Genomic DNA, 25,579 nt, shown 5'->3' with positions numbered 1-25,579 from the left:
TGTCCGCCGGCCTGGAAAGGAATTTGATCTTGTAACCTGATCGAACGATTTCCTGGACCCACCTGTCCGAGATCCGGAGCAGCCAAGGTTGGAGGAAACCGCGCAAACGTCCCTCCACCCCAGAAATGGGTGAGGGCGCCCCTTCAGGCAGAGGCGGAGTGTCCCACCGAACCGGCATTGCCGGTCTTCTGTTTACCCACCCAGGGTTTCTTCTGGTTGCCCTGGGCCTTGAAGGGCTTGCCCTTGGATTGGTTCCGAAAGGCACGAAAGGACCCCTGACTAGATTTAGGCGCAGAACCCCGCTTGCCACGGAAAGACTTGTTCTTCGGGTTCTGGGGTAGCATGGTGCTCTTACCCCCCATGACGCCTTTCACCAGGGTATCCAACGCCTCGCCAAAAAGGCGAGAGCCAGCATAGGGAAAATCAGCAACTGTTTTCCGCGAGGACTGGTTGGCCGACCAGCTCTTCAGCCATATCAGTCGCCGGTTAAGTACCGCGACACTCGAGAGGCGAGCCACCAAGGGGGCCTCATTAAGGGCTGCATCACACAGATACATGACTCCTTGATAGATCTGGTCCACCATTTCCAGTCGTGCAGGCGGCACGTCATCGGACACTAGGTTGCTTCTAAGCACCTTAATCCAATCAGCCACCGCCTGAGCCACCATAACGGACGCGAAAACGGGTTTGAGCAACAAACCCGCCACCGTATAGGAATGGCGGGCTAGAGACTCCAACCGCCGGTCCGTGGGATCCCGGAAAACCGGGGTATCCTCAGTAGGAACCAAGGCAGCTTTGTTCAGCACGGCCACAGTGTGATCTACCTGTGGAGGCACACACCATCGTGATTCCGTAGCCGGCGCAAAAGGATAAAGCAATTTGAACCGACTAGGTACCAGGAATGGACGTTTTAACGTGCGCCACATTTCATTAACAGTGTAATGGAATTCCGCCGGGCAGGGGAAAAACCTGTGCAGACTTGCGGGTCCTGTGCGTCCCAAATGAGGACACAACGCCCGGAGGGCAGGGCTCATCCTCTAAATGTAAGGTTTCCTTAAACAATCAACTCATCCATGGTCGCCCGTTCTTCGGGTGACCCTGGGGAGGATGTATCAACACCCTCCACCTCAGCCTCCCCCTCAGACCCCGGGGGGTCTAAGGATGAGCGGGACCCTGAAAAGGGCACGCTCGCAGCAGCATCCATATCCCCATCTGAATCAGAAGAGAGAGACAGCCTTGGCCGTTTTCTCGCAGCCCGTTCAGACATCAGCATTTCCATATTTGCCACTAAAGTCGCAACTACAGCAGCCAGATCAGGTCGCAGCGGGGCCACAGGAGAACTGGGGCCCCCCACTAAAGCTGGAGGAAACTTGCTTTCCTGAGAATCCATGGCTCAAGATAATGAAAAAACTACAGTGCAAAAAAAGTAGTGTACTGTCCCCTTAAATAGCGCTGCGGAGTGCGCAGCCCACCGCTCCTGTCACAGCTATGAAGACCCCCAAAAGGAGAAAGAAAACTGAGCCAGAAGCTCAGAGCCCGCAGATCGTTGCTACCTGTGTCTGTGCTGTCTGAGAGGAAAAGGAAATGCCGCTGGAGGGGGCTGGCCATAAGCCAGACCCCAGGGAAAATGGCTGCCCCATAGGGATGCATAGGAGGCTTCGCCAAGATGGCCGCCGACATGCGGCCGAACCGATCATTTCACCGCCCACAAAATGGCGGCGGATGGCGCCAAAATGAGCTGTATACTCGCCCCAGAGGGGCTATACACGTGTGCACAGTAAAAACATGGCGGACCGCGCGATTTTTCCCCCGCAGCGGTCGCCGCACAACACACAAGTCTGTACCCCCAAACATGCACCTAAGGTGACACAGGGACAGGGACCCCCGGCAAACATACAGATCTGCACACCGCGAACCCCGCAGGGATCGCACAAGGAGTCACACAGGCACAGACATGGTGACACACAGCAACAGAGACTGCCACCCCAAACAAAGGCCCCACACAGAAAAGTACTTACCTGTACCCGATGGCGTGGGGGAGCCTCTATGCACGGATAAACCTCTGTCCTCAAGGAGTGACGGAGTGACCCTGACATGGAGTGCCGTGAGCCAGGGACATGACGCTGCAGCAGCGCAGACAAGTCCTGTGAGGTAGCCACCTCACGGCTGCATCCCTGCACCGAACAGGGATGGGTCGTTCTTAATGCCAGGGCGAACCATAGCTGAACGCTCGATGGCGGGCTGGGGGTCCATCTGACCCTCTGTGCCCTGGAGAACCAGGGCGGCCAGTCCGAATCCCAGCACCGCATGATCCATCTTCATCCGAAGAATAAACGAACACTAAAGCTGACAAAATAAACAGCTAGTAAAGTGAGAGAAAAAAAACTGACATTTAAAAGAAAATCAAATAAAAGATTTAGGAAGGTTGAGACTGAAGCCCCAGCACAAGGTAGCCTGAACTATTCCTGATGCTAGGCAAACTAAAACTGAGTTGGGAGTGGTGATGCAGGGGGGGTATTGACCAGATGGGACAGCCCCCGTGGGTGTGTATATGCTAATGCCTTTTGTCTTTTGACTAAGTCTATATGCCTAGCTATTCCTACGGATAGGTGGACAATACCCAATAGTGATGACTTAGAGGAGGCGGCGACTGTCGGAGGACGTAAGAGAAATGTTCATGACCTGGTCATTTTTTGCCTTTTAACACTGCGCTAATTTAACTGGTAATTGTGCGGTCATGCAACGCTGTACCCAAACAAAATGTATATCATTTTCTTTTCAAACAAATACAGCTTTCTTTTCTTTGTACTTAATCACCACTGGGTTATTCTTAATTTCTTTGAGATATAAACGAAAAAAGACCGAAAACATTTTTTGGGGAAAAAAAAAAATATATTTTTTACTTTCTGCTATAAAACATATCCAGAAGAAAAATAAAAATAAAAATTTCTTTATAAAACTTTGACCAAAAGGTATCCTGCTACATGTCTGGTAAAAAAAAAAAAAAAAAAAAAACGAAAAAGTGTATATTAATTGGTTTACGTGAATGTTAGAGTGTTTACTATTTCATTTTATCCAGCTGTGTTTACTAGTGTAACTTATAACATATGAAAGATGGAACACCAACATTAAGGGTCCATTCACACTAGCGCGACTTGTCAGGCGACTTGGTCAATGTAACCCAAAAGTGCAGCGCTAACATAAATAAATTGCAATTGAAAAGTTTCAAAATTCAAAAAGGGGAGTGGTGTCCAAAATAATGAATACAGTCCCACATAAATATTGTAGAAATTTGAAAAGAAAAAAAAAGGAAAAAAAAGGGGGGGGGGGAATAGTGTCCAAATTAATGAATACAGTCCCACAAAAAAAAAAGTATAAATGCTGTAGATCCACATGCAGGATATTCAAGACGGGGAAGAAGCCTCTTTACAATAACACCAAGGGGAAGTGTGAGAAGGGGACACCTCTGTGTGCGGGTATAGCAAGCAGCTTACCAGAACTCAGTGGCTGCTCAAATAAATGAGACAGCCTCTCCCAGCTAGTAATTTAAACCAGTGTGGTCAGAAGTTGTCAGACTCACGCACTTCAGAACTCCGTTTTTAGGAAGGGGCAGCCTCTCCAGGCAAGTTGATATATCGAATATAGTAAATGGGTGGCAGGCTTGATCCTCCTCAATTACCCCAACAAGTGTAGGTGGATATGCTCGGAAAAGAAACAGAGGCCCATAGCGTAATCCCGTAAAATAAGGCAATATTTATTAAGACAAAAGGCTACTCACACGTTACAGATGAAAAACAGGCATATACAAGCTGATCCTGGGTGAAAACCGCGGCATCCCGCAAATCTCCCAAACAGCATACAAGAATCAATGCAGCTTGTCGACTTGGCCTGCAGTCGCCTGACAAGTCGCGGTCGGTCGCTCACCATTGAATAGTACAGAACCCATTCTAATAGGAGCGACACAAGTCGCTCCGACTTAGAAAAAGGGTCCTGTACTACTTTGGGGCGACCTAGAGGCGACTTGCATTGACTTCAATTATATGAAGTCGCGCCGAGGTCACGGTGCACGTGTGCACCGCAACTTCACAGGTCGCCCCACAAAATCCTGTCACACCAGTCTGAATGGGCTCTTAGGGAAAAAAAAAAAAAAAAAAAATTAAAAACAAAAATCAGAGTTGGAAAAGGGAACACCCCCCTTCTGTCGGTAATTTGTTGAACCACATTTTGTTTTAATTACGGCCTTTAGTCTGTTGGGATGTTTCTACTAACTTTGCACATTTATATTTTCCAATATTTCTTCTCTTCTTCGCATAACTGCTCAAGTTCAGTTAAATTTGATGGTGACTGTTTGTTGACCGCAGTCTTCAAGTCATTCCCCAGATTTTCAATGAGGTTTAAGTCTGGGCTCTGACTAGGCCGTGCAAGGACATTCACCTTTTTCGCCTTCAAACACCGTGGTTATTTTTGCCGTGTGCTTTGGGTCATTGTTGGAAGGTAAACCTTCTTCCCACTGACAACTTTTTGGCAGAGGGCAGCAGATTTTCCTTAAGAATTTGATGATATTTTGACCCTTAGTCAGGTGCCTAATCAGAGCCCAGACCCCATTGAAATTCTGAGGAATGACTTAAAGATTGCAGTCCACAAACAGTCACCATCAAATTTAGCTGAACTTGAGCAGTTCTGCAAAGAAGAGTGGGCAAATATTGTAAAAACTACATGTGCAAAGTTAGTAGAGACATATCCTAACAGACTAAAGGCTGTAATTAAAGCAAAAGGTGGTTCAACAAAATACTGACACACGGGGAGATCCCTTTTTCCAACTTGGGGATTCCATTTTTTGTATTTTTTTTCTGACATGTTGGTGTTCTATCATTCACTTGGAGGTTATAAGTTTCATTGGTACACACAGCTGGATGAAACAAAAACTGTCTACATTTCAGGCTGTAAAGCAACAAAATGTGATTTTAAAGGGGGTAATCATTTTCTATATCCAGTGTGTACAGGAATTGTACTTATTTGTTCTACTACTAATGGCATTGATCAGCAACTTATAATGGGACTGCGGGCAATATGACACCAACAAACGCTGGGGGGGGGGGGGGGGGTTTGGGGGGAAACTGACAAACTGCTACTGACATCACCAATGACACGAATACAGTGATAAAATGGTACTACTATACACTGTCACTGTACTAATGACACTGGCAGGGAAGGGGTTAACATCTAGGGTGACCGTGGGGTTAAATGTGTGCCTAACAAAGTGAAATCTATGTAATGTGTGCTTCTTTTACTAACATATCTCTTTGTTGAAACAGAGATCATTCCCTCTGTACAGAGCTGTGTGTTGATTGTCAACACAGGGGACTGTGCTGTGATTGGATACAGCCAATCAGCAGGTCCAAGCCATGAACCATTGTCTGGGACTTGCTGGCAGACTCCGGTGTACAATCTCAGCAGGCGCTGTAGGGGAGGGGGGACCTGCATTTGCGCACTCTAAACTCAGAAGCAGGCAGCAGCCTAGTAAGTCGCTTTACCTGCACGGGCCGACTATCCGCAGTACATTGGGAATGGACGACCTGAAAGTGGTTCATGAATTTCAGTGGACACAAACACACAATTTTTGTAAAATAGGAGACAATTTTATGCAGAGTAAATAGTTACCCAACATGTCACGCTTTCAAACTGCGCACACCTGTGGAATGGTGACAAAACTATATTACATTATCCATAGGAAACGCTTTCAAAAGCCTTTACAAGTTACGGGATTAGAGTTACACAGAAGGTCTGGTGCTAGAATTATTAATCTCACTCTGAGGTTTTATGTGTACCACCTTACATGTGTGGTGCTATTACCATTTACATATACGCGTGGGACCTACATGCAGGAAGGTCAGGAAGGGATAGGAAGCTTTACTTTTTTTTTTTTTTTTTTTTTTTTTTAAGGTTATTTTTTTTAAATGCATTTTTTTATAAGGTCTCTAATTTTTTTTTTTTTTTATGCTTGAAGTGTTGAACATCATCCCTTGTAATGGCATGGGCCATGCCAGGTCCTCCTTGTGGAGAGACCCAAGACCTCAGATCTCTCCTCCCCGAGATCAGTTTGATAGGCTACTTTACAAGCCCCTAATGGCTTGTAAACAAACCGAAGCCGGTGTTCCGTGAGAATTACCTACCCGTGAGAAAAACCTACCCTCGTCACATCCGGTTGCACGGCACTGTGTCTAATGCGGCGTTTACATTAAAACAGCTGTGCTGCAATAAGAGTCATCTCCACTCCTGTCCCTGTCACTTCCCTCATCTCGGCTAGTAAATATAAAAGCGGCGGCGGGTGTATGAGAACATAAATCACGGAGCCGAGACCCGCTTTTATATTTACTAGCCAAGATCAGGGCAGTGACAGGGACAGGAGCGGAGATGAATTATATTTCAGCACAGCTGTTTTAATGTACGCGTGGCGTGAGTAGGTTTTTTTCACGGACACCGTGATAATTTCCGACTAGTGCGCATGCGCACTAGTCAGTTCCTCAGCTGTTTCATTAGGTATCCGGGGCTGTGAGCATGCGCACTGCTGCGCTGCTCAGCTGTTCCTGGCCGGAAGTGACGAGGGTAGGTTTTTCTCACGGGGTAGGTAATTCTCACGTTACACCGGAAAGGATGAAAACCTCATCGCTTCTAATTTCTGATGTCAGAGAAGGGGAGGGAATATAAGTTCTTCCCAATCTTCACAGTGCATCCGATGCGACATGTTGGTGGACAGTGGTGGTGGGAGGGGGGAGACCCCATTCAGCGGCCTGTAAAAGTGATCAGGTGGCTGTACAGCCACTCAGATCTCTTACTTGGTAGAGAACTGCGGGCAGAATTCACAAATGAGAATTTATATATAAAAATTTAGCGGTCACAGCGGCACGAGTGATCTTTTTTCCAAATAGTCTCGAACACTACTCCAACCCAGAAATCACCATCATATTCCAAAACAGGACATTAAAAAGGCAATGGATAGCGTCAAACTTTACAATAATGTTTATTCACTAAAGTAACTCCATCTAGTTACACATTTCCCACTTGTAAATTGCAATCTTAAAACATACTCAGCCTGACTCGGGCCACATCTAATGACCGCGAGCTCGGAACCGGCGTTTGTGGTGAAGGCGCATCAAAGGCCCAGCGAGAATATTTTGAAAAAGATTCCCCCTTGTCGATGACAGCGCGAGAGAGAGAGACACATACATACATACATATATATATATATATACATACACACACACACAAATGCGCATTTGCGGATTCAATATCAGCCATTATTTCTGGTGAGTAATCTAGTGAGCTCCAGTGGTGGTTTTCAACACTGAAGGTGGAGCATGCTATGAGTGTTTTTATTTGGAGATGAAATTGCTTCATATTTCTTTAATTTGTTTGTGGATTTATTTTCCATGGAATTTAGGTAACATGCTTTTTGTGTTTTACTGATAGATTAGCATTTTCTTGATTATTATATTTATTTGCGATAGCCCCGTTTAGTCACATTTATTATTATTACATGTGCCTTACCACACACGTTGCAAAACACTGAACATTGTGAATCCAGCCAAAGTAACTCAGCAGCTGAGTAGAAACATTAACTTGAGTGTGATATATTGATATTGGAGTCATAGATACACAAAAATCCAGCATGTAATTCAACTGTGCAGTTAGCCTCTGAAGAGAACTTGTCAGGCTAGGAATAGCTGTGCTGTCACTGCAGACTATTTTTAAACATGCAGGTTCCAAGGCTGTACTCTCGACCCTGGATCCCCTATAGCTACTGAGTCAATGACCAGAAATGAGCATGAAGCCAGCAAAATCTCCACAGGTTAAAATTAACAAGTTTTGTTGTTGCACTAGAAGTGGTTTATAACATGGTTGCTATTAAATCTGGAATCACATTTTTCTTTGGTTTCAAGTTTTGGAAGGACACTGATATTTTAGGAAACAAGGTATGTGCCAGGTATCATATAAACATAAAAAGGGTAATACACTTGAAAAAGGAAAAAAAAAAAAAAAAGGGAAATAACTGGATTTTGGAATTACTGTAAAATCCTTTTCTCTGAAGTCCATTGACAGACGCAGCTCCATATCCTCTTAGACCAATCGGATATGCCCACCCCATCAGGAATAGGACACTAGGCAGGAAAAAGCTTTACCACACCTATGGGGGCTTCCCTGCAGGCTTAACCCCACACATTCTGCTACAGCTTCCAGTTTCGTTGCAAGCAGTGTTTAGAAGACAAAAAACCCCATTTCACTCAAAAGTAGAGAGGCGGGTTCTGCCCGTCAATGGACTTCAGAGAAAAGAATTTTACAGTAAGTACAAAAATCCAGTTCTCTCTATCCTCCATTGACAGATGCAGCTCCAAATCTTGTTAGACCAATGGGACGTCCCAAAGCAGTATATGCATGAGGGGTGGGAAAACAGAAAGAAGAACGTAATTCCCCAAAGGATAAAATTAGCCAACCAGGTAACATGTAGCTCAACCAGGAACAACTGGAGCTCACTTAGAAAAAAAAAAAAAAAAAAAAAAACATACACCCTCAAAGAGAACAAACAAAAAGGTTCTCTTTTAAACAGCAGCCTGCAAAACCTTGCGGCCAAAAGAGGCATCCGAGGATGCCAACATGTCTACTTTGTAGAATTTTGTAAACGTATGCACAGACGACCAATTTACTGCCTTGCAAACTTGTATCACTGACGCCTGATAACGAAAAGCCTAGGAGGCACTCAGCGCCCTAGTAGAATGTGCCTTCACAGGGGAAGGAGGAACCTGACCCTTCAATGAATAATATAGCCTGAACAACCGTCTGCCTGATCCATCTGGATATGGTCCGGGCAGACACAGCCAATCCTTTACAAGGTCCCTCGGTAAGGACAAAAAGAGCATGTGATTTTCTGAAAAACTCAGTAGCCGCCAGGTAAACCCTGATCGCCCGAACCACATCCAAAGAATGCAAGGAAATTTCCTTGGGATGCTTGGTTACAGAGTAAAGGCAGCACAATGTCTTCATTCAAATGAAAATCAGAAACCACCTTATCTCTGTGAGCTACCAAATGAGGTGAATGGCAAGACAGCACCGCCAATTCAGGCACTCTGTGGGCAGAAGTGAAAGCCACCAAAAAGGCAACCTTGAGACAAGGAAAGCAGAGAAATCTCCCTAATGTTTTCAAAAGGAGGATTTTGAAGAACAGAACACCGAATTCAGATCCCACAGGAGGTAGAGAGGGGAGCGTCTGGGGGGAGCCATATGGCGTACTCCCTGAATGAAAGTGCAAATCAAGGCATGCATAGCTAACAGGCGTTTAAAATATATAGGCCAAAGCCAACCACTGTTCAACCCTTTTCTGCAGAAAGGCAAAAACCCTAGCTACTGAAATCAAGCAAGGGTGCACCTTCAGAGATTCACATCATGAAATGTACGATTCACATCATGAAATGTACGATTTCCACGACAATGATAGATCTTCCTGGAAGTAGACTTCCTGGTCTTCAAAAGTGTAGGAATCACAGAGTCAGAAAGACCCCTATCTCTCAACACCTGGCTTTCAACAGCCAAGCCGTTAAAGCCAGCGACTAAAGCAGGATGGAAGATCAGCCCTTGAAACAGCAGATCCTCCCTGAGAGGAGGTCTCCAAGGAGCATCGGCAACCAACCTTACTAGGTCTGCGTACCAAGACCAGCGAGGCCAGTCTGGGGCCACCAGAATAACCGGAACCCCCCCCCCTCCACTTCTATCCTGCGTAGAAGCCTCGACAGGAGTTTCAGCGGAGGAAAGGCATAAATCAGCTGATACTGACCCCAAGGAGCCACTAGTGCATCTGTGGCATTGGCCAGAGGATCCCAAGACCTGGCCACGAACCTCAACCTTCTTGTTGAGACAAGAAGCAAACAGAACAACCTTGGGTGTCCCCCACCTGACATACAGGAGATGAAAACACCTACAGGTGAAGAGACCATTCCCCTTGATCCAACACCTGACTCAGGTAATGCACTTGCCAGTTCTCCACACCTGGGATGTGCGATGACCTGCGATGATGATTGATGTAAGCCACAGCCGTTGCGTTGTCCGTTTGAATCTGAACCGGACAAGCTTGCAGACGAGTCATACATTGGTTCAGATAAAGCTTTATTGCTCCGAGTTTCAAAACACTGATCGGTAGTTTTGACTTCTACTGTCCAGGCTCCCTGGGCACAGAGCTGTCCCAGCACCCTGCCCCAGCCAGACAGTCTGGCGTCCGTGGTCCCCACCATCCAAAACAATGGCAGGAAAGACTTGCCCTGGCACAGTTCTGGCGACAGACCACCACAACTTAGCAGACTTTGTGTTGTGGCTCAACCGAATAAAATTGTCCAAGGAATTTGGATCCTTATTCCATTTAAAAAGAATCTCCCTTTGTAAAGGCCCTTTGATCAGTTTATCCAGAGAAGATCCAAACAACCTCTCTCCCGGTCCGTCAAGGCCTTCTTTGAAGCCTGGTCCGCCGACCATCTTTTTAACCACACCATGCGTTCAATAGCAATCCCCACTGCAGACACCCTGACCACTAGGGGGGCCGCATCCAAGGATGCATCACATATGAACACAAGGGCTTGAGCCATCTGGTCCAGGAGCTCAATCAGCGCCAGAGGAACCTGTTCAGATTCTAAGTTCCCTTAAGTAACTTTATCCATTCAGTGACCGTCTGAGACCACCAATTGGTTTAAGTATGGAACCCGCCAACATGTGTAGATGGCGGGACAAAGAATCCACCCGTCTATCCATGGGGTCTGTAAAAGCCGGGGATTCCTCCACTGGAACCACAGTAGACTTATTCAATTTGGAAACCAGGTGATCCACCTTCGGTGGCACGGTCCATCGAGTGGAAACCGCCTTTGCAAAAGGGGTAACAGCGTTTAAAGCCCTTGAGCACCACTAGCCTTTGCTTGATGCATGGTCATTGTCCATTTACAAAATCAAAAAGCTCCAGACAAGGAAACCCCTTGCCTGACTTCCGGGCTTTGCTGGAGCAAAAAGACACCTGCGTACCAGACGCTGTAGATTCGTCTGCCATTTTTAAAGTTTCCCGCACTGAAACTATGAGTGCTACCACCAATGTGCGTTTTCTTCAGCCGCTGAAGACAGGTCCTCTTCACCATCAGAATGCGAGGACAACGATCCATCAGGATGGGGGGGCATCCGTGGTGGTCATAACTGCTCAGAATCTGAGAATACCAACGATGGAGGTGAAGGCAGCAGACTGCGGCTATCAATACGTATGAACACAAAATCTACATTTGACACCAAGCTTTCCAGAACTTCTGTAAAAGCAGACAGACTGCGACCCAGAGGGTCCAGCAGCCACACTGAGGGCGTCTGTAGGTGAAACATTGTCCTGGGACTCCCATTTTTCACTGAATAAAAATAATGCAGTGTCACTTTAAAAATATGGAAAATCACGATCCCAGCGCCGCACTAGCAGTATCACAAATCCCAATCAAGTACAATCTGATAGCAAAGTGAGTAAGAAAAACCTACAGGGGACCCCAAAAACATTACCCAACCGCTCAGGCGGCTCGCTGGAAACGTTGTGAAACAGAAGAAAAAAAAAACGTTCTGACACAGGAAATAGAAACAGAAGAAATGCCTGGGTCATTGCTAGATTAAACTGTGCTATGCTTGCTGCCTGTCCAGTGAGCTGGACCACAAGAAAATGGCCGCCCCACGCATTCCTATGGGGAACCAACGGAAAATGGCTGCCCATACATTGTCAATAAAAAACAAATCCACAGCAAAATGGCGGCCCCCACGGCGCACCATGTGGTCTCCCGGACCCCCCCCCCCCCCCCCCCCCCGAGGGGGAGGTCCCAGACAAGTGGCAACGGAAGGTCCTAAACAAAAGACCCCACCAGGACAGTCTACTGCCTTGCAGGATCGTCGCAGCGGCCATATTACCAGCCCCCCACGGTAGGACCCTCTAGGGAAGGGAGGGGAATAACTGGGGAAGGCCTGGTATGTCCGAGAGGCCGGGGGAGGCCTGGTATGTCCGAGAGGCCAGGGGAACCAAGGTATGTTCGAGAGGCCAGGGGAACCAAGGTATGTTCGAGAGGCCAGGGGAACCAAGGTATGTTCGAGAGGCCAGGGGAACCAAGGTATGTTCGAGAGGCCAGGGGAACCGAGGGTCCGACCATTCCCAGGAGGGGCCCCACGTCCACCCTGAGACTGCCAGAGGAGTGGGGGGACAGTATTTTTTTCACCATAACACGGTACCAGATGAGCGCCACTCCGAACAGACCACTTGCTATCCGGGGTGGGGGTGCAGCCAGCCAGAGGGTACGTAGCCACTCAGGGCGTTCCAGGTTGTCACGTCTCAGCGAGACGGTCCACTTGCGGGCTCGTCCCCATCCATCGGGGCCCTGTTGTGGTGAGGCCTAGTGCTGAACTATAACCTGCTGACGCTCGCTGGCCAGGCTGGGAGACCTTAGGGATCCAGATTATCCAGTCCGAAACCTCATCATCATGAACAGGACTAATATTAGCATAAAGAGCACAAGACAAAGTAGCATTAAATAAATAGTACATAGCATGAAGCAAAAGTGGAAGGGACAGACCACCTAAATGAAGTCACCACTGACCTTCTCAAGCTCTCTGGGTATTCTCAGGCAGGTGTACACCCGCTCTCTCCTTTCCTTGTATTTTGCTTCATTATGTTCCAGGAAGTAACCCCGTGTGAGTTCAGCACTGATGAACCTGAATAGGGAAAGATCTGAAAGAACAAAGGAAAAAAAAGGTCAAATAAAAAAGGAGAACACAATTCGCTAGCCTTATATCCTTGCCAAAAAAAAAAACATGGGTTGCAGGAAAGGAAATTGCTTGATTCCCCCATCTACAGTCATTGTTGATGAGGGAATCTCCCCCTGAGGACCTATTGTTTTCTCCCGGGGGAAAAAATCCAACAGGCTGGTTGTACCCAACTTGATCGGCTTGGGTACAAATCAGCCTGCCCATACATGGTTCGAATCTCGGCTGGTTTCTACTGAACTAACCGAGATTCGAACAGTCTATAGCCGGCTTAAGAAAAAATAAGCAGTCACTGTGGATGACACCTCCACTTCTACCAGTTTTCATAAATCATACCCGATTTTCTACCCTTTGATCACAAAAACAAAATAAATACTGCGATTTTTTTAGTTAAAGCGGACCTTTCCAGCAAAATTTTACTCTCAAGCATTGAATTCTTACCCCTGCACAATGCAAATAAAGTCAACTTTTGTTTATTTTTTTGGGTTCCTCCACCTTTGTTTCTTCAAGTCCAGCACGCCTTTGCCTCCCCTCCACCAGGCAGAGTATAGATTTAGCATGTGTCAACATGGGTTTTGCTTCAAGAACCTGAATGCTGGATTTGCAAGTAGGTTTATTGAGGATAACGAAGTAAAAGGGGATTTAAAAAAAATAGACAGGGGAGGGGGATGAAGTTCCCTTTAAACGTTACATATTTCCGAACCCCCTACTAAGACACAGTGGTACATAAGAGTTCATGAGATCCAGTAAATGGAGAATCTCAGCAAAGCGGATTATAGACTATTTTGACCTAAACTCCTACCAAAAGATTACAAGATGCATGAAACAGAAGATATAGTACTAAATGATGATGGAAGTTACCACCATCTACTAATTTGCTTGCTTGTTTTTTTGAATTTGCTAAAGCAGTTATGGAGCCATTCAGTATGTTCAGCATAACAAAGCCTCCCAAATCATACAGTGAATTTCTGAGCGGTAATTTTGTCCAGATAAACAATAGGCAGCAAATATATATTATATATATATATATATATATATATATATATATATATATATATATATATACACACACACACACATATATACACATACACACACACATACAGTATGTAGATCAAGTAAATGGAAAATCCCACCCTAGCTCTGAAAATAAAGATAAGAAATCATTCCATACTTGGACACCCTGGTCCTCTTATTGATGCCATGACCCAAAAGTCAAAAAACCATAGATACTTTACCCAAGACTTTCTCAACCTTTAAATAACTTTCTGGTCTCAGGAAACCCCTTCTAAAAAGGACTATATACAACTCATGATACACAGTTGTGATGGTCAGTGGGAAGAATGCTCCTTACAATTGTGGTAATTGTGAACAATTACTACCTTACAGATAGTTAAAAAGATCAATGGTGTCAGTTGGAACTTATCGGAGAGGCAGAATTTGCTCATTGCTCAAGAAACCCCTAGCAAACTCTGGAGGAACCCTGGTTGAGAAAACCTACTCTACCCCATAATTTCTGAGGGCCAACATCCCATGAGACGAAATGCACTAGAGATAAACCTTAGGGCTCTTTCACACGGTCCGCTCCGTAGGCGGATCCGTGTTGCTCAGCGGGGATCGATCCGCGATCCACGCTGAGCCGGGCGGATGACAGCTCCGTCTCCGCTTGCAGAGCGGAGAGGGAGGTGTCTCAGCCCCCGCTGCCCTCTATGGGGGATCGGATGAGAGCGGACCGCTTGTCTGCTCTCATCAGATCCTATCCGATTACTGAACGGATGGAAAAATAGGGTTTCCATCCGTCCAGATTTCAAGCACAGGATCGCAGCGGGTGTCAGCGGAGGTGTCTCCGCTGACATCCGCTGCCCCATAGAGCTGCATGGAGGATCCGATCAGATCCGCCTAAAAAAAACTGACAGGCGGATCTGATCGGATCGCTCGTGTGAAAGAGCCCTAAGAGAGGTGGAGACCCTGTTATTTTCTTTTACCCTTTTTCTGCCCCCTTTCTTTGCATACTTCTCCTGCCTGTACCCCCCTATCCCATATATTATTTTTCCATTCCTTCCTCAACCTTATCCCCCTATTGTCACACATTTGTCTCCCTTGCTTCTTAAATAAAGAACTACATATTCTAAAAACTGTATTAAAATTCTAGCTTGAAATTCTAGCTAAAATTCTTACCACTTTACTGGTGCCATGTCCATGAAATGGTATATATCTATCTAAATGTCCTCCTTGTCGGAAAACACCAGGACAAGTAACATAATACAGTCATGTTCCTGGCAACCACTGCAAAGAGTTCAATGTCACCTCTTCAAACTCATTCACAGGCTGAGAAGAAGTTGAATTGTGCAGTAATAATAAAATAGGGCAAGAAGCCAGAAAAAAAAGGCATGAATCAAAGCAAACCACACATTTCCCACATTGAGCAAATACCAGCTTCACGCTGCAGCATTGAAATGATCTCATACCATAAAGGTTGTTGGAAAAAAATATACAGAGCCAACTCCACTGCGAGGATTAAATAATTCCCTAAAAGGTTTGTTTAAAGCTACCTCCTCTATTGTAAAAGAGCAAAAACTAAACTACGGATTTAATTTAAAAGGAGTTTCCATTTTTAAACCCACTCTTCTAAACCACGTGTGTATGCACATGCTCGGGTTACACTGTGCCAAAACATTTCGCAATGTCTTACCCAGAACATTGAACCATCAAGTCAATTTCTTGCCAGGTTATGATTTGAAGCTCATGGCAGCCCCATAAATTGGGAAATACTGTCTACAGCAGTGCTGGTAAACATTCTCGATATTGCGTGCCTTCATGCCCTTTCAGTGTCCATTCACACTGGTACGACTTGTCAGGCGACTTGGTCAGCCTGATAAGTTGTGCACCGTCGCTCCCATAGTGTAGTACAGGACCGGTTCTAATAGGAGCGACAAGTCGCTCCGACTTAGAAAAAGGGTCCTGTACTACTTCGGGGCGACCTGGAGGCGACTTGCATTGACTTTCATTATGTGAAGTCCGTGCAAGTAGCGCCGAAGTCGCGCTGCACGCAACTTCACAGGTCGCCCCCTAAGTCGGAGCGACCTAATGTGAACGGAGCCTTACACTGATACGTTTTTCCTTGCAAGAAAAACGTTTTCCTTTAAATCCTATGGGACTTTTTAAACCACTGCGATACAGGTGCAGTGCGTTTTGAATAGTCCTGCATGTTGCATCTTTGGTGCAGTTTTAAAAACCGCACCAAAAACACAGCTTCCCATTGAAATTAATTTAAATTGCAGCAAAATTGCACCACCATTTTTGAGTCACATGTCCATTTTTTGCAGATGCAGGCAACCCAAAATTCACAGCAAGCGCATCTGAAACAGCAAAAATGCATTTTTACCGTGATTTTGCTGTGAAAGTACCCTTAAAGGGTTACTAAACCCACAACCGTAAATCAGTCTGTGTATATACAGTAAAGCGTGCTTGTTATACTTACTGCAGAACCTAAGGGGTTAATCCTCTGCCTTCTGAAAAGACTATTTGATCCTGTCTTCTATGATCCTCCCCTTCTTCCACAGTCCCCAATCCATCTTCTGATAGTACAGAGCCTTGGGTGTACTTTGCACATGCTCAGTTTGATGTGTATTGATAGAAACAATTTTTTTTTCGTTTTGAAGGGTGCATTTTATCAGCACAAGTCCAATCAGCATTGTCCAGACAGAGGGTCAGAGGTCCTGTAGCCTCATAGGATGGTCAGGGGAGAATGAAAAATGTCTCCTACAAGCTTTAACCAGACACTGATAGAAGTCACAAGACTGCTTTATACTGCTGAGGAGCAAAGGTTTTTAGCAGTTTATATTTACTAAATTAATAGCGTTTTCCGGTTTTATGTACTGAGGGAGACCAGATATAGTGATTGCAGGCTCATGGGTTTAGTAAGACTTTAAAGTAGAACAAGGCACAACTTTGATTCATTTTGGATAGCATAAGGAAGGGTTATAATACCGGTAAGGTTTATTTTTGCCATCTTTGTTCCATTGGGGAGATTTAAATTTAGTTCCTGTCCCATAGCCAATGAGGAACTGAGAGAAAATCCCTGAAAATTACATGCAGAAAAATACATGGTCGCCGACTGTGGGCACGACACGGTCGCCGACTGTGGGCACGACACGGTCGCCGACTGTGGGCACGACACGGTCGCAGACTGTGGGCACGACACGGTCGCAGACTGTGGGCACGACACGGTCGCAGACTGTGGGCACGACACGGTCGCAGACTGTGGGCACGACACGGTCGCAGACTGTGGGCACGACACGGTCGCAGACTGTGGGCACGACACGGTCGCAGACTGTGGGCACGACACAAGACACGGTCGCAGACTGTGGGCACGACACAAGACACGGTCGCAGACTGTGGGCACGACACAAGACACGGTCGCAGACTGTGGGCACGACACAAGACACGGTCAGAGACTGTGGGCAGGACACAAGACACGGTCAAAGATTGTGGGCAGAACACAAGAGATGGTCAGAGACTGTGGGGAAGGATACAAAAGATAAAACCAAAGAAAATTCCCAGCTCAACTTACCGACCAGCCTGCTAACCAACGGAATTATCCTGTCTAACATTAGACTTTACAAAAAGGGGTTTGGTTTGCTCACACTTGAAAATAAATGCGTACGCTGCAGAGGCCATGGCAAGGCACCCCAGTATTTTCTGTAGTCCAAACTCTGAATTCTGAGAGCCTCCACAGTGGAATCACATGCATTATAATGGATCGGCAACATGCACTCTTACAGGTAAAATCTGTATCATAACTCGTTGTTTAACTACTCGAATCAACGCGCATAACAGGGAATTTCTTTTGACCTATGTATGCTAGCTCCAAAATCAGAGCATATGCTTCTGTTTTACAAGTTGTTATATACGATTTGCAGCTGCACCAGCAAAACAGCCCGTTATATTCTGGATTCGATGACAGTAATGCTTAATCATTATGTTTTCAGCACAGATGTCTAATCACAAGGATCTGTGTACAGTTGCTGAAGGCTTTTGTTCAACTGACTAGCTGGAGTTCATACCTAGGGCAACAACAGAGATCATTACATCACTGCACTATTCATTCTGTACCCCAAAGTTCTCAATTTAAAAGCGGACCTGCAATATAGACTAAACCTTCGGTGGACGTGAAGAAATTTGGGGTCTCAAATGTGGTGCCTGGCTGCTATTTAAAAATAAAAATGACATGACGTGCCTATTTTTTTTTTTTTAAATCAATAAAGGAAATCAGGTAAATATTGTTTCAGTGTTATTACTGATTAACTAGAAGTCTGCATTTGACCTTTATGTGTTGAGATTGTTCTTGTATTGCACTATGAGGACACAAGAACTGAGAACACTAGATAGAGGTGAGCCTCCAAGCAGCAAGAGCACTGCCAAGTAGTGGAGCCAGAAATATATATATATATGTATGTATGTAACCTGTTGAGCAAGAAACTTTTGGGTGTGCGGTGACTGCTAACTGGAAATATACAGGGCCGCTAATAAGGCAGTACAGGAGGCCGGTTGTACTCTTATTGCAGACACCAATCCTCTTCTGTCTCCCACTGCAGCACTGCCAGCTTCTCCTTCTCTCCCTCACTCTCTGGCTGCACTGCAAGGCAATTCGTTCTAGCATATGCACCCCTTACTTCTGCTGTCTGGGCCCCCGTGTGCCGCATTCCCCCCAACAATTCTTTCGGCTTCCCTCTCCCGCTGGCAGCTGCTGCAGGCACACGGGGGGGGGGCCTTCCTTTCCTGAATGAGCACAGTGAGTGATGGGTTCCATACACTTGTGTTCATTCATCATTGAAGCAGAGTAAACTGTTTACTCTGCTTCAGTTTGTGAATGAGCAGGAAGCCGCAGAGTGCTTCCTATTTATTCATCGGTGCATCTGAGGCTGTAGAGAAAGAGGCTGATAAATATGTCCTCAGTTAATGTCAGCAGGGGTGGGGGGCCCTGTCAGGTAGCCTGTATGGGGCCCTGTGATTGCCAACAGCAGCATTAAAATACATATAATCTCAGAAAAAAAATTGCATATAGGTCCATCTGCAGATTCAACCTTTAATGTTTTTAAATCTGAACTCAGGACATAAAAATATTTTTAAACCACTTCCAGCCCAAGGACATCATATAACATTCTGGACTTTGAGTGTAGATATCTGAATGATTCTGGCCCATAAGAACAATCATAGCGGCAGTTTAGCCTCTTGATTTTTCTTCCAGGCGGTGGGGAGGGAGGGAAAGTCTCCCCCTCCCCGCCACCCTCTGGTGCGTCTACCGACTCGCCCATGACGTTATGACTTCACGTCCGGCAGTTGTAAATACTGGCGTGATCTCGGCTGGAAAGGCTGAGGTTTTTTTTTCCCCTTTGATCTGTCTTACCAGCCTATAGGAGGGATGTGGGGACTTATAGACCCTATTATTACAAGGGATGTTTACATTCCTTGTAATAATAGAATTATAACATACATACATACATACATATACATATATATATATATATATATATATATATATATATATATATATATATATATATATATATATATATATATATATATATATATATATATATATATATATATATATATATATATATATATATATATATATATATATATATATATATACACACATATACATATACATACACACAGTGGGTACGGAAAGTATTCAGACCCCCTTAAATTTTTCACTCTTTGTCATATTGCAGCCATTTGCTAAACTCCTTTAGGTTCATTCTTCTTCCTCATGAATGTACACATAGCACCCCATACTGACAGAAAAACACAGAATTGTTGACATTGTTGCAGATTTATTAAAAAAGAAAAACTGAAATATCACATGGTCCTAAGTATTCAGACCCTTTGCTCAGTATTTAGTAGAAGCCCCCTTTTGATCTAATACAGCCAGGAGTCTTTTTGGGAAAGATGCAACAAGTTTTTCACACCTGGATTTGGGGATCCTCTGCCATTCCTCCTTGCAGATCCTCTCCAGTTCTGTCAGGTTGGATGGTAAACGTTGGTGGACAGCCATTTTTAGGTCTCTCCAGAGATGCTCAATTGGGTTTAAGTCAGGACTCTGGCTGGGCCATTCAAAAACAGTCACGGAGTTGTTGTGAAGCCACTCCTTCGTTATTTTAGCTGTGTGCTTAGGGTCATTGTCTTGTTGGAAGGTAAACCTTCGGCCCAGTCTGAGGTCCAGAGCACTCTGGAGAAGGTTTTTGTCCAGGATATCCCTGTACTTGGCCGCATTCATCTTTACCTCGATTGCAACCAGTCGTCCTGTCCCTGCAGCTGAAAAACACCCCCACAGCATGATGCTGCCACCACCATGCTTCACTGTTGGGACTGTATTGGACAGGTGATGAGCAGTGCCTGGTTTTCTCCACACATACCGCTTAGAATTAAGGCCAAAAAGTTCTATTTTGGTCTCATCAGACCAGAGAATCTTATTTCTCACCATCTTGGAGTCCTTCAGGTGTTTTTTAGCAAACTCCATGCGGGCTTTCATGTGTCTTACACTGAGGAGAGGCTTCCATCGGGCCACTCTGCCATAAAGCCCCGACTGGTGGAGGGCTGCAGTGATGGTTGACTTTCTACAACTTTCTCCCATCTCCTGACTGCATCTCTGGAGCTCAACCACAGTGATCTTTGGGTTCTTCTTTACCTCGCTCACCAAGGCTCTTCTCCCCCGATAGCTCAGTTTGGGCGGACGGCCAGCTCTAGGAAGGGTTCTGGTCGTCCCAAACGTCTTCCATTTGAGGATTATGGAGGCCACTGTGCTCTTAGGAACCTTAAGTGCAGCAGAAATCTTTTTGTAACCTTGGCCAGATCTGTGCCTTGCCACAATTCTGTCTCTGAGCTCTTCAGGCAGTTCCTTTGACCTCATGATTCTCATTTGCTCTGACATGCATTGTGATCTGGAAGGTCTTATATAGACAGGTGTGTGGCTTTCCTAATCAAGTCCAATCAGTATAATCAAACACAGCTGGACTCAAATGAAGGTGTAGAACCATCTCAAGGATGATCAGAAGAAATGGAAAGCACCTGAGTTAAATATATGAGTGTCACAGCAAAGGGTCTGAATACTTAGGACCATGTGATATTTCAGTTTTTCTTTTTTAATAAATCTGCAACAATGTCAACAATTCTGTGTTTTTCCGTCAATATGGGGAGCTGTGTGTACATTCATGAGGAAGAAGAATGAACTTAAAGGATTTTAGCAAATGGCTGCAATATAACAAAGAGTGAAAAATTTAAGGGGGTCTGAATACTTTACGTACCCACTGTATGTTTATGCCTCTTCTTAAAATAAAAACTTTTGTACAAGAAAAAGATTATTGCCTCACAGGTGCTTGGTTTACCTCCCCACACACGGTAAAATCTTCAGTCTGTTAAATAAAGCTGACAGAAGTTTAATCACCACCTGTCTCACAGAAACCTTCCATTTCCACTAGAGATCTGGGAAGGATGAAGTGTAAACTCCTAAACTCTTGATGAAGGACTGATTAACCGGTATACTTTGTCTTCACAAACCTCCAGTGGAGAGGTCCGTTTCATAGTAAATTTACAGCCTTAGCACAAGTCTGTCTTTTTGATCCTAAGGTTTTATGGTATACCTCACAGGGGTCCGAGTAGTAATCATTTTTGCTCCACCTGCCCCTGGGCTTTCAATTCCCACTAGAGCAGAGTGGAGAGGGTGAAGTGCAACCGCCTAAGCTCTTGATGGAGGACTGGTTACCTGGTATACGTTGTCCTCACTCACTTGGGATCGGACTATAGAAGCCTCAGTGAGAGGTCTGTCTCATGAAAAATTTACAGCCTTAGCACAAGTCCCCTTCTAAACAGCTTCTGGGCATGTGGAGGGATGATGCGCACGCGCCGGAAGTGACGGCGGGGCCGGCGCAGGGCATCGTGGGACCGAAGAAGGCGGAAGAGGACGCCGAAGAGGATCGCGCTGGCTTCAAGCTGCCCACATCAGATGGCAGCGCTGGACAAGACTTTTTCAAGGTAAGTATTTGTCCTAACAGGTAAGTGCAACCCGGGACAGATCAGAGGCTAGCCATTGTGGAATGCACTAGCCCTGACTGTCCCGGGGGTATTTTTAAAAAAAATAAAAATTCCAGGGTGGAACTCCGCTTTAAGTTCAGGTCCAGGGTTTATTTATACATTCTGCTGCAGTATTTTAACCCTGCTCACTACCACCTGTAACCTCTAGTCTAGAGGTACTTTGAAAGGTTGGATGTTTTTTCTGCATAATCTGTCGCAGCTAAAGCGGCAGAAGATGCTTCTGTCTTCAATGGGGCAGCAGCAGGGGTCTCCTGCATGGCTTTTAAGTATCAGCAGTAGATATTTAACTCTTTTTACCACAATAATAACCTCTGTCTATGTATATGTGTAGCCCTGCTCCCAAAGGAGTGGCTTAATGCAGACATATCCTCCTCACTTCGTTGACCCTGAACGATCTCCAACCCACATGACACTATTGGTTCCGTCATGGTAAATAATCAAGACCACAGGAAATATGCAATAAAGAATCAAATTTACTGATCTTTGACTTGAGTTCAGTAAAATGCACAAACAAGGTCAATGGACCAATTAATTAAGAACATCAATGACAATATAGATCCTGAATCCAACCTGTAACTTAAAGTGGAGTTCCACCCTACAATGTAAATTCAGTCCATCTTCTTGCTCCGGCTCACCTGAAAAACAAATTGATAATCACAATTTTTTTTTTTTTTTACTTACCTTGTTTTAGAAGATAATATACTTACCCTACTTCCTCTTCCTCCCTTGTTGGCCACGGCGAGTCGTCACTTCCTGGCTTGCAATGATTCCTGGAAGCTGAACGTCATCGCTCCCAGGAATCAATGCGCCTGCACCGGCCCCGACGTCAGTTCCGGTGCAGGCATGTCATAACTTGCTAAACAGCTTCTGGGCATGCCCAGAAGCTGTGCAGGGATGACGCTGCAGCCCCGGAAGTGACGGCGGGGCCAGTGCAGTGCATCATGGGACCGAAGAGGACACAGAAGAGGATCGCGCTGGCTTCAGCTGCCCACACCTGAGATGGCAGCGCTGGACAAAACATTTTCAAGGTAAGCATTTCTTCTAAAAGTTAAGTGCAACCCGGGACAGTTCAGAGGCTATCTATTGTGGAATGCACTAGCCCTGACTGTCCCGGGGGTATTTTTATGTTTTTTTTTTTTTAGGTGGAACTCCGCTTTAAAGTGGAGTTCCGGCCACAAAAAAATATTTTCAATGAAATACCCCCGGGACAGTCAGGGCTAGTACATTCCACAATGGATAGCCTCTGATCTGTCCCGATTTGCACTTACCTGCAAGAAAAAATACTCACTTTTAAAATTTCTTCTCCAGCGTTGCCATCTCTGTTGTGGGCAGCTGAAGCCAGCGTGATCCTCTTCTGCGTCCTCTTCCGTGTCTTCTTCTCCCAGAGTGCACCTTCACCGACCCCCTCGTCACTTCCGGTGCGGCGCTGCATTCCTCCACAGCTTCTGGGCATGCCCAGAAGCTGTTTAGCAAGGAAAGCGGCTTTGCACTGGAAGTCACGAGCGGGGCCGGTGCTGTCACATTGATTCCTGGGAGTGATGACGTTCAGCTCCCATGAATCATTGCAAACCGGAAGTGACGGCGCGGGCCACGGCCGCCGAGGGAAGAAGTGGAAGAAAGGGGAGTATATCTTTCTACAATAACAAGGTAAGTAAAAAAAAAAAAAAATCCTAACTATCCATTTCCTTTTCAGGTGAAGAAAAGCAAGCGGATGGACACAAAATCGATGTCGATTTTGTGGCCGTAACTCCGCTTTAAGTAGGGTTCAGCACTCAGGATCACAGATCAAAAATCTTTCACTGGATCTCTCTCACTCAATCTCCCGAACTCCGCTCCACGGTCTCCTTCAACAAAGTTCTGCTCTCCTTGGCAACTCTCACGGCCTCTCAGGGCGCCCCTCCACTTGGTAACACTACCGAGATCCATCCACACACCGCTCGTTCCGACTCCGGGGTCTTATGCCAGGCCTCCAGCCTACTTCTCTGCGTTCCGCAGCAGCTCTTCCCCTTACTCACAGCACGCTGTCTTTGAGGCAAGAGAGCGAAGATTGATCCCGCCACCCTTTATAAAGATATTCCCAGCAGGCTCCGCGAGTCACATTGCTCCCTGGGAGAAGAGTCCTATTACACAGGTAGTCTATGGTCCTTGCTCCTCCCGGAACTACATCTCCCATAATTCACAAGTCAATACTTTGCAGAACTTTAATAACAGAACAACAGTCTGAACAATACTAGCCTTGCGACCAGGCTACATCCGGATATATTGCAAAAGGTATAATACATTTATGAAATGTCTCATACTGCATGTCAGCATTTAGTTTGATCTGGAGTTGCAGCCAGTTACACTTTAAGCCCTTGTCAGGGTATGTGTTGTACTCATGTACTTCTGATATCCATCCCATTCCTCAGTGTTAACTATCTAGGTAATGTCTTCTACAGCTTGGTAACACTTGTTTTGCAGAGTTATGCAGCCAATTAGTGTTTTAAACACTAGGACCGACAAGCCATGTGTGGTTCCCGTTTTCTTTTGGTGATATCCATCCTAGACCACCATTTTTTTGCCCCTACATGACATCCTTAGATGACACTAGTGAATATGTCATCTATTTAGAATAGGTAGAGAAGGTCATAGGCTTGCTCTACAGCACGAGTAATGCTAGAACCATTACCGCTACATTTAAACATGTGCTTTACTTATGAGCACTGGGGGTATCTATCTTTTACCACAGTGGTCTCCTCTTCATAGCTTCCTTTCACACATGTTCCTTTCTCCAATGTTTTAAGGCATTTTTGAAATATCTTGTCTTGCTTTGCTTCACTTAGTGTTGATAGTTGCAACAAATTTAAATTTTCAACCCCAAGTCCATTTTGCAGATCATGCATTGTACTTAAGCATTTTGGGGGGGTATCTATCCTGTATCAAAATGTTATACCCCCCCTTCCTTGGCTATGTGTAGATGGTATTCTAGTTTATATTGCTGCATTTATGTAGTGTGTGTCCTTGAGCTACAAGAAATGTTGGTACAGTGGTATAACCATATTTTGCATGGGCAGCGCAGTCGCTTGGTGGTTGGCAATTCTGCCTGGCAGCCCTGGGGTCATCGGTTCGGATCCAACCATGCTATCGTTTTCCTAGTATGCAAGTGGCGCTAAAAGCCGTGGCGTGCAAAGGCCGAACAAAGACAGCAACTTTGTTGCATACCTTCTGCCCGTCACATAAGGCTCTGTCAAACAGCCAGCAGCACCTCCTCATCTTCAGCAATGATTGCAATAATTGAGGTGGTAATGGTTGCAGGCGCGAATAAATAGGTGTGTGTGCTCCAGAAAGAGGGGTGCATATGTAAGCTTTTTCTAGTGGATTTTTGGCATCCCAGAATATTCCAGAGGCACGGTAGTCATGTCTGCATTTTGGGCCAACCCCTAACTGCTGAGTCTTTTCAGGTGGCAGTGAGCGCACAGTAGCTTAAGGGTATCAGCGATGTCGCCATATAACAAAGCTGTTGTGTATATATCATGTTTTTACACAGTGAAGATAAACATGGGTCCCTGAAGGTAGAATATACGTCTCTGGGCTTTTTCACATTCATATACAAGGATGTAGGTAGGGGAATGTCACTAGACGTATGCCTTTGTAGCAGATCCTCATGTTTATATTCTATATAGGTTGGTGGTTT

The 25,579-nt window shown here is 45.4% G+C and overlaps 1 protein-coding gene across 1 annotated transcript in view; it reads right to left on the bottom strand.

The window, feature by feature from the left end:
- Positions 1–25,579, bottom strand: part of TAPT1 (transmembrane anterior posterior transformation 1) — a 152,137-nt gene that overhangs the window by 115,790 nt on the left and 10,768 nt on the right. Inside the window, exon 2 of the mRNA XM_082243088.1 lies at positions 12,642–12,772. Coding sequence (XP_082099214.1) covers positions 12,642–12,772 — 131 coding nt within the window. The remainder of the gene's footprint in view (positions 1–12,641; positions 12,773–25,579) is intronic.

The sequence above is a fragment of the Pelophylax lessonae genome, assembly GCF_965119305.1.
Source record: "Pelophylax lessonae genome assembly, chromosome: 1".
Lineage (NCBI taxonomy): Eukaryota > Metazoa > Chordata > Amphibia > Anura > Ranidae > Pelophylax > Pelophylax lessonae.
Note: the sequence above shows the minus strand (reverse complement) of the source record. Positions and strands in the feature narration are given on the sequence as shown.